The sequence below is a fragment of the Sinocyclocheilus anshuiensis genome, unplaced genomic scaffold (assembly GCF_001515605.1).
Source record: "Sinocyclocheilus anshuiensis isolate Anshui unplaced genomic scaffold, SAMN03320099.WGS_v1.1 scaffold609, whole genome shotgun sequence".
NCBI lineage: Eukaryota > Metazoa > Chordata > Actinopteri > Cypriniformes > Cyprinidae > Sinocyclocheilus > Sinocyclocheilus anshuiensis.
In genome coordinates, this window is record NW_015541011.1 from 2443916 (window position 1) to 2453004 (window position 9089).

General features: G+C 35.3%; 2 protein-coding genes across 2 annotated transcripts in view; both read right to left on the minus strand.

Moving 5' to 3' along the window:
- Window positions 1–395: 395 nt before the first annotated feature.
- Window positions 396–9089, minus strand: part of LOC107690384 (guanine nucleotide-binding protein G(o) subunit alpha-like) — a 114657-nt gene continuing 105963 nt past the window's right edge. Inside the window, exons 7-8 of the mRNA XM_016488716.1 lie at window positions 4040–4193; window positions 396–2654 (exon numbers count right to left, since the gene is read on the minus strand). Of these exons, the coding sequence (XP_016344202.1) occupies window positions 2467–2654; window positions 4040–4193 (342 nt within the window). The 3' untranslated portion in view covers window positions 396–2466. The remainder of the gene's footprint in view (window positions 2655–4039; window positions 4194–9089) is intronic.
- Window positions 7393–8968, minus strand: LOC107690385 (G protein alpha o subunit-like). Its single transcript, XM_016488717.1, has 2 exons — window positions 8821–8968; window positions 7393–7777 (listed from the first exon to the last, which is right to left on the minus strand). The coding sequence occupies exons 1-2, from the start codon at window positions 8966–8968 to the stop codon at window positions 7590–7592; spliced, it is 336 nt and encodes a 111-aa protein (XP_016344203.1). The 3' UTR covers window positions 7393–7589.

Here is a 9089-nt window from a genome sequence, read left to right on the forward strand (position 1 = left end):
CTGGCTGAAGACACACTTAAGAGGCACAGAGACATAATTATTTCCCTTGGGATTCAAGCGCACTTCCTCCATGTCCCCTATATTGCATAATAAGATGTTGACAGTTTGTATAGTAAATATAGCACACATTGGTGAATAGGTTGTAGTACTTTATGTTAAATTAAAACAGATCACCTTACATTTAATCATGTGAATACTGTCTGTCCTTTTAGTATTGGATTAATGGTGGATAAGTTTACCTTAACGCATCTTTTCGTTCATACGCTAACTGATCTCTGATGGTATCTGTATCGTCTCATTGGAGGCCTCATTCATTTGAGCAATCGGTGAAATACATAAACGACAATGCAGTTTAGCAATGGAATGAATAACAATCAAAAGTGAAAAGCTCCAGGTTGTAGTCATGAAAACTGTGGCTTTTAATGTAAACACTACATTCGATTGGTTTTCCAGCACGAACATCCCACATGAAAGAACAACCATTCACTAAAGAAGAGGGAGAAAAAGCAGCACAAAAGCATTCACTTGGAGAGAAAAAGAAAGGCTTAAAAAAAGAAGGGAAGGAGAATCAAAATCAACGGTGGTGAAGGTAATTGTACAGTTTTTTTTTTCTCTTTTTCTTTGAATTTCAAACTGAGAAGGCAGAGAGGGAGGAGAGATACATCTTTCCAAATCTACGTGTGATAGGTGAGAGCTGTGCTTTTCTATGCAGACCTGGAAGGTGTTTGAGTACAATTCTCAAAAAACCAAGAGAAAGCGCATGAATCTGTACAGCCGTGCACAGCCCCGCCCTCTCCAGCACAGGGGGCAGAGCCGTGCCACCAAAAAGTGATTCGTTCAAAAAAAATGAAAAAAATCAATACATATACTGTAATTCAGGCTAAGTAAAGACATTGCAATGCAGGGCGAACAGGCAAAAAGAATCGGTACAGTTCATCAACATCAACATGGGTAAGTCAGTAAGAACGTTTCAAGAGTGGATCACAGGAACCCTTGCAAAATTCTTTTTTTTTTTTAAAAAAGGGGGAGAGAGGGGAAAAAAAGTTCTGTAGCTACAAAGCACAAGAAATATACCTTTAATGATATTACAGAATAATCATTGATATTGGTGTTGTTATCATCATTGTCGTTTGATATTATTGTCATCGTTGTTTTTTTCGTTTTTTTTCCCAATTATTTCTACTCATAAAGATTCTAGAATTGGAGGATCTACAGCTTTCTACAAAGACTGACAGCCCAATGACCTTCGTCTGTAAGCCTCCACATCGTTTCCCTGAGCCCCACATCTACCCGCCCACCCCGTAACCCCGCCCACATGATGCCCATTCTTTTTTGCTGTGTCTGTCTTTTCCATGTTTTCTTTTTTTCCTCTTTTTTTGTTCTTTTTATTTTGTTTTATTCTTTATTTTCGCACCATTAGCTATGTGAAGCAGTTTCTTTATACAAAGGTCATGCTATCAGTGACGGGGACTCCATTACCCAGCCAACTAAAACAGGAAGAAACCTGGGGAAAAGGAGGAATGAAGAGGGAAGGGTGACAACGGACGGACGAGAGGTAGAAAAATGGACGAGGTGTAGTAAGTACAAAGGAAGTGTGTGGGACAGATGATCAATAAATAAATTAATAAATTAATCAACAACAATACAAAAGCAAAAGTTCCTCACAAGACGAATGTTAGTAAGTTCTCATAACAGTGACCTAGTGTTCCTAGTACTATTCCCAGACACGTCATTCTCAGAAGGTTGGCACTGATATGACACTTGCAATCATCGTACTGGTTCGACAGGCCCGGGGTCACATGCCAAGCGGCCCAGGCCCTTCCCCAGAGAGCTGACCTACGGAAGTGACGGGGATGGGTAGAGACGAAACGTAAGAAAAGCCTTGGTGATTCCATTCTCTATGATATGGAACGGTACTAGTGATTAAAAATCTGAAACAAAGACACGCTACAACTGACTTGAACCATAGTGCTCAAGACTAGCATAACCATGGATTTAGCTATCGTCACATTATCGTCAAAGTAAATTCATATAGCCAGGCAAACATGTACAGGTCATCCCCCTGACTGATATTTGTGTAATAAATATACATACAATGACATAAAACATAAAAAAAATAGTCAAAGAAAACATTTATCAAAAAAAAAAAATGAGGGTTGTTTAGTTAAAATGATAAAGACACAGTGGAAAACGAGGGAGAACGAAACGTACGACAGCAAAGAAAACAAAAACAACACAAAAAAGGTCCCAACTTTGTTCTAAAACCATAAAGGCTGGGTTTCTATAAGAAATCAGTTCTGTTGGCAGCTCTTTGAAAGACAAACTAAAAACATTTCATATATATATATAATATATTTATATATTTGTATATGCCTATTTTAAAATTATCATTATCATTATTTACCAACTTTCATTTTCAATAATAATCATTTCCAAAGAAGTGGCTCGAGAGGGAGGGGGCGGGCCTCAGTACAAGCCACAGCCTCGCAGGTTGTTGGCAATGATGATGTCGGTCACGGCATCGAACACCACCTGGATGTTTCCTGTATCTGTGGCACAGGTCAAGTGACAGTAGATCTCCTTATTAGGCGAGCGGTTCTTACTTTCAAATTGTGCTTGGATGTAAGCAGCTGCATCGTCGTAGGTGTTTGGACCTACGGAGGGATACAGAGATCAAATGAGTATGTGAGAGAAAGAGGTTCTGATATTATGCCAAAATTAAAAATGGCATAAAAGTGGTACTCTGATCTTCAAATCGGCTTTGTGCTTGTCACTCGAAATGCTCATTAACCCAAAAATGACCTTGGTGACTTCTGACATTCAAAAATGTCTCTTCTCTTCTGTTCTCTAAAAGCCATGCATTCTTTAACTTGGCTCCTTATGAAGTAAGAGTCCCATTGAGATGCTGCTGTATCTTGGTTATGTATGATGCACATGTAATACTAGACAATGCTTTTCTCAGATGTCCTAGTAGAGTAACCACAGATGAACTTTATCTTATTAATTATGGACACAAACAACACTGAACAATATATCAAGATGTTGAGATATTGCATTTATCAACTTATAATTACATTTAATAATTAACTTATTAGTTCACTACAATTAATTTACAAATTTAATTGTATTGTATATTTTGTTAATTTTTTTAACAAAATATCAAGATGCTGAGATACTGTATATTGTTTATTAATTTATTAGTTTATACATATACTATACATTTAATACATATACCATAATTGTGTAAATACTTGTCTTAATTCTGAACAATGTATAAAGATATGGAGATATCTTTAATAACGTTTAACACTGTAATTGTCAAAATATTTGTCCCAGTTTTTGCAGAATATATTAAGATAATGATATATTAGATATTATTTATTCAATCATTTACTTCATGATCAATTTATTATTATATTCAATCCATTTATTTTATGTTGATTATAATGAATTTATTACATACACTACATTTGTCCAAATACTTTTGTCTTAAAATACTATTTAAACATTTTATTAATTTCTAATTATTTAATTATTAATATTATTTAAAATTTAGTGTAATTAAAAGTGTGATTTTTTTTTTAAGAAATAACTTTGGTTGGATATTTTTGTGTATAATGCAAATACATTTTTAAGTGTGACTAGAGTGACCAAATGCTTTTTGGGGCCATTGTACATGAAAGCAACACTGAGGGTGCTGCCGAACAGGAACGGGTCTAACGGAGGCAGTGAATTGTATTCTGCTGGAAGAGAGTTTGACAGACCTGCAGACATCTCTCTGTGCCCACCTTTTACCCATGACTGCACACGCAAGATTCAGCTACTGCTCTGAGCAGCACTGCTCCATCCTTTACCTCCCATATTACAGTGCCTTCAAAATGTAGGATGCTCGGAGTCTAGTGTTCATACTGTGAATCCAAACTAATGGATTTCCGACATCACTAACCCTGACTTGACCAATCAGAAACATCCTTCTGTGTTACGAGAGTTAAAATCTGTACATTTTCATAGGCTTCATAACAACAGGAATCATTCTTACCTGTGTATTCAGGGAAACAGATACTCAGGGGAGATTTCTTGATCTTTTCAGCAAACAGGTCTTTCTTGTTGAGGAAGAGAATGATAGAAGTGTCAATGAAGAATTTGTTGTTACAGATGGAATCGAACAGCATAAGAGACTCGTGCATTCGATTCTGCAAGAGGAAAAGAAACCAGAATAGAGGATAGACAGAGAAAAAGAGGCAGACAGAAAAACCAGAAAAAGTTTAGTGGAGAAATACATACAGCAAGAGTCAAGATAAGCAACTACAGTAGCTCAAGCCCATAAAAAGCAAAACATCAACTGATGATAAAGAAAGAAACTATTGTTTCAACCTGCATTAGCAATGTGATTTCAAATTCTTGGTGACAGTTTGGTGAAATTATTAATATCTGCTCCACTCCAATAGTGATGATTCACCACAAATATTATAATTACGCAGAGAAAATAATACAAACAGCACTCACAATCTGTGTTTACTTGCAGAAGATGCAGGACTTAAAATGAGCACCACACACTGGAAATCATGAGTATTTTAATAATTAATGTAATATAAATAGACATCCATTGTTCAATAAATAATTACAGCAGTGAGACACACATACAAACAATAATTACAGCAGTTTGACAATAACAAACAAATAAAAAGTGATGGACAGTGAGATTACAGTAATATGTGTGATAGGAGAGCATGGCTCCCATCTGCCGGGTCCTGCTGTATTTAATTAGACTCAAATATGAATTAAACACTACAATGGAACTCACTATTTCAAATTTAAGTACCATTTAGAGTAAATTATGCTACATTAGAAAAATGTACCGCTTGAACTTATCACATTAGTCAGTCTGATGAAAGGAGTCTGGATACATCACCAACAGTTATTTGTACTATTGCTACAAGCCAGGGAACAAATTGGCCTTTGTCCCTCAGCAACGGACAGACTCAATTACCCTTGAGTTTCTTTACCTTGGCCACTGACCTAATTAGCCAAGTGTCTGCGCTGACAATTGATGTACATTAGCCATCCGTCTCATTACTCGTAATTCTTTAAGATAATAATCTAAATTTTATGGCCCATCAAACTGGGATAAAGGTCAAAGGACTTTACTGAAAATGATATTGCTTTCCCTTTACACTTTTTGTTTGGCTTCTATAAAGAAAGTCACTATGTGGCTATATAATCTCTAAATGTGTGTACAGTAAACTGACCAATAATGGACCTGAACAATGACTGAAAGTTGCTTAGTACTGACGATGGCCTTATAATAACACATTAACTGTTCATAGTTGGCACAATGCAGACATCAAGGAAACCTTCAGACAGTATATGATTTAATTAAATCAATTGTGCAGTTATGGTTACGGTTTTGGCTTTTCGGTTTATGAAAGGAATCACTGTCTTTTGGCTGTCTGAAGCAAGTGATTAAATTCAATCATATTTCTCATAGATTAACAGTAGCTAGTAATTGATTGAGGTTTAAAGGTCAGACAATATGATGTTTTACTCAAGTCAGGGTGCATATTATGATGCTTGAACCTCTCAAAGACAGTTAAAGCAAAAGGCTGAGGGAGTCTCATTCAAATAAAAAAAATAAAAAATAGGACTCAAAAGGGTCTTTTAGATAATTTAGTCATGTTGTGCTTCTGGTGCCAAATTACAATTTGTGCTGCACAAGATTAAAAATACCTTTCATCAGACAAATAAAGCCAAAAAGCATTTAAAAGTCAACCTTCATGAAAGTCACTGTATAATTCACACACCGACAAAAGTGATCCTATGAAGAGATGAACATTAAGAAGCACTGTACACATATAGCAGCAAACATCCAAAACATATATGGCACTGTGAATTATTGTCAATTACAGATCTGTATTTTCACATACACAGATACTCAAAGCTGGCCTAATGGTCAAGGTCTCAGTTCAGTGCAAGGCACGTATGTGCTTATTCTTAAGGAAAGCAAGAGCTCATCAGACCAAGGAGTCTTTTCAGCTCCGGTCCATTTAGTACTTGTTACATTCAGTTAGAACTGTCTCGAACTGAACTGTTAGAACTGTGTACTGCGGCCAGCAATCAAACAAGATTTCAAGTATAACATAGACTGAATTACAAACAAAAGAGCAGACAATGTGTAGTGAGACAGCTTTTTGATTCTATTACTTCAGTCATACTAATATGAAGCATATTACTCCAGTTGTTGCATGTGTGTGTACACCTTTCAAAAGTTTGGGGTCAGTTTCATTTTTTAAGGAATTAATATTTCTACTCAACAATGATGCATTAAACTGATCAAAAGTGACAGTAAAGACTTTAACATTGTTACAAATTCTATTTCAAGTGCTATTCTTTGAACTTTCTATTCATCAAAGAATAATGAAAGATGTATTTTCCATAAAAATACTAAACGGCACAACTGTTTTCAATATGGATAATGAGAAATGATTCTTGAGCACCATATCAGCATATTAAAATGATTTCTGAAGGATCATGTGACACTGCAGACTAGAGTAATGGCTGCTGAAAATTTGGCTTTTCCATCACAGGAATCACTTCAATTTTAAATATATTAAAATAGAAAAGTTAAATAAATAGTAAAATGAATGCCTTTATTTTTGATCAGATAAATGCAGCCGTGGTTAAAAAAAAAAAAATCGTACTGACCCCAAACTTTAATGTACAGCAGATATATATAGATGCATCTGATATGTTATATAAATCTAGTTATTCTCTCTTCATAAATCAGCTTTGTCTCAACAAAATGCAAAACGCTAACAAATAAGGAAGATTTTGTATCTTTGGAATTTCCTGGGTGTCTGGTTTAAAAGGTCCAAAATCCAATTTTGAAGAGTAACACGTCCTGTTGTTTTTTTAGGATGCTAAGAGGCTAACATTTTTGTGGTTTGGCTCAGGGCATTGGACATTTGCACTCTCTTCTAAATGCCAAGTAAATGTCAAGCCTAGTGTTTCATCAACACTCTGAGATTGCTGCTAACTCAGAACACATGTAATATGAGCCAGCTTGTGAATATTCACCGAAATTCATATCCCATAATGCATTCATTTGAAAATAATGCATGTGAATAGAACATCATTATAGTGCCACTTACATAGTCACTGGAATTTAAAATATCGCCGCATAACCTCATTGAATCTCTAATTATGTATCTGCATACTGTGTAATAAGGACAAAAGAATATGTCTGACTTTACAAGCTCAGTTACAATAGAAATAAATAGGAAGTAGTGGGAGTTTGGCACCAATTTTTACTCAAAGTATCTCCTGACCTCACTCTAACACACCAGGAAAGTGTCAAGAAGGACATTCAAAGAACATTCCTATATTTTGTAACAATGTACAAAAATTAATAGTTGAGTTCAGACCTACGGTTTAAATTTACCACATAAATTAAAGAAAAGCTCTGTGAGAACTATCAGAGATGGACACAACTGGAGGCATTTAGAAGTATAAAACAAAGACAAAATGTCACATATCTGACAACAGTTGGCACTGTATTCAGGGGTTGTGAAAGAGCTGGGTATCACTGTGGGTTAGTAAAGGCCACAGAAGCGCAGGTTGTTAGCGATGATGACATCAGTGACAGCATCGAAGACAAACTGAATGTTGTTTGTGTCTGTAGCACAGGTGATGTGCGAGTAGATCTCCTTGTCGACTGACTTGTTCTTACTCTCGTACTGGGACTGAATGTAGCCCACCGCTTCCATGAACTTGTCTGAACCTGCAGCACAGGATGAGTCAGGTAAGGATGGAAAAGCAGCAGATGAATAAAGGAAGAATAAATAAAAAAACAGGCCAATATTTTAAATAAACAAAAAATTTGGATAGGGAGCAAAAGAGAATAAAAACAGAAAACTGAACACTAAAGTAAAGTAAAAAAAAGGTTTGCGCACATTATATATATATATTTTTTTACAAAGTAATAAAAACATTTATTTAATACTTAATACTAAAAACATTTATTTAATATTAATACTAAAAACATTTATTTAATACTTAATACTAATACTAAAAACATTTATCAATATTAATATTATTAATATTACTGAATACCTTGTACCAATTGATTTTGCAGATATGTCAGAAACAGTGTTCATTTAGATTTAAATTTATAAAAATTATTTGTATATAAAATATATTTCATAACTAGTGTTAAGATTGCCCTTGACATTATAGCCAAGACAAAATCTTTTTGGATGATCAAGTCATCATCTATCAGTCATGTATACTCTTAACTAACACACAGAGAAAATATATATCAGCTTTGATTCAAAGTCATCAAAACTTCAGACAGTAGAAAAAAATACTGAGCAAATACTGAGATACATTTCCTCAGGCAGCGAAAATTTCTTCTGCCAACTACAGTTACTCAGCACATTCTCAGGAAAGTTCTTTCTGTATCTCAAACTTATTTGTGATTGTTTGTGCAGCCTGTCTTCCATCTATCATTCAGTATAATGGGTGAGGAAGTGTTTAAGAGTAGCTATGGAGGAAGATGAAAAGCTCAGAGCTACAAAATAAAAATGAACAGGGAATAGCAGGTGACTGTTTTGGCTGTTTTCCCCTCAGTGCTGGAGAATACAGAAATGCAAGCTGTCCAGATTAGGGGTGTGAATCCATCCAAAAGGAATAAAATAACAGGATGGTTCTTTTCCTGAAGATTTATTGTGCTAATTGGCATCTGGAGAGAATGTCTTTCTACAATCCTCGCCTCATCCTTTCTTCCTTTGCTCGCATTGCTAAACGGCAGGGTACTGAGTTTACCTGTATACTCTGGGAAGCAGATACTTAAGGGAGATTTCTTAATTTTCTCCTCAAATATGTCCATCTTGTTGAGAAAGAGAATGATGGAGGTGTTTGTGAACCATTTGTTGTTGCAGATGCTGTCAAACAGCTTCAAGGACTCGTGCATGCGGTTCTGCAGAAAGAAAAATAAGACATCAACATAATTTACAGACATGCATCCACAAACACAGACATAAACATTAACTCAGCTATAAATGGGGACATACTTATTCTATTTTATATATATA

Excerpts from the sequence above, each read along its gene's own strand:
- LOC107690385 (XM_016488717.1), bottom strand. The coding sequence starts at position 8,968 with ATGCACGAGTCCTTGAAGCTGTTTGACAGCATCTGCAACAACAAATGG. Across the intron at positions 7,778-8,820 it reads CTGCTTCCCAGAGTATACAG|GTTCAGACAAGTTCATGGAA; the intron begins GTAAACTCAGTA and ends CCTGTGCTGCAG.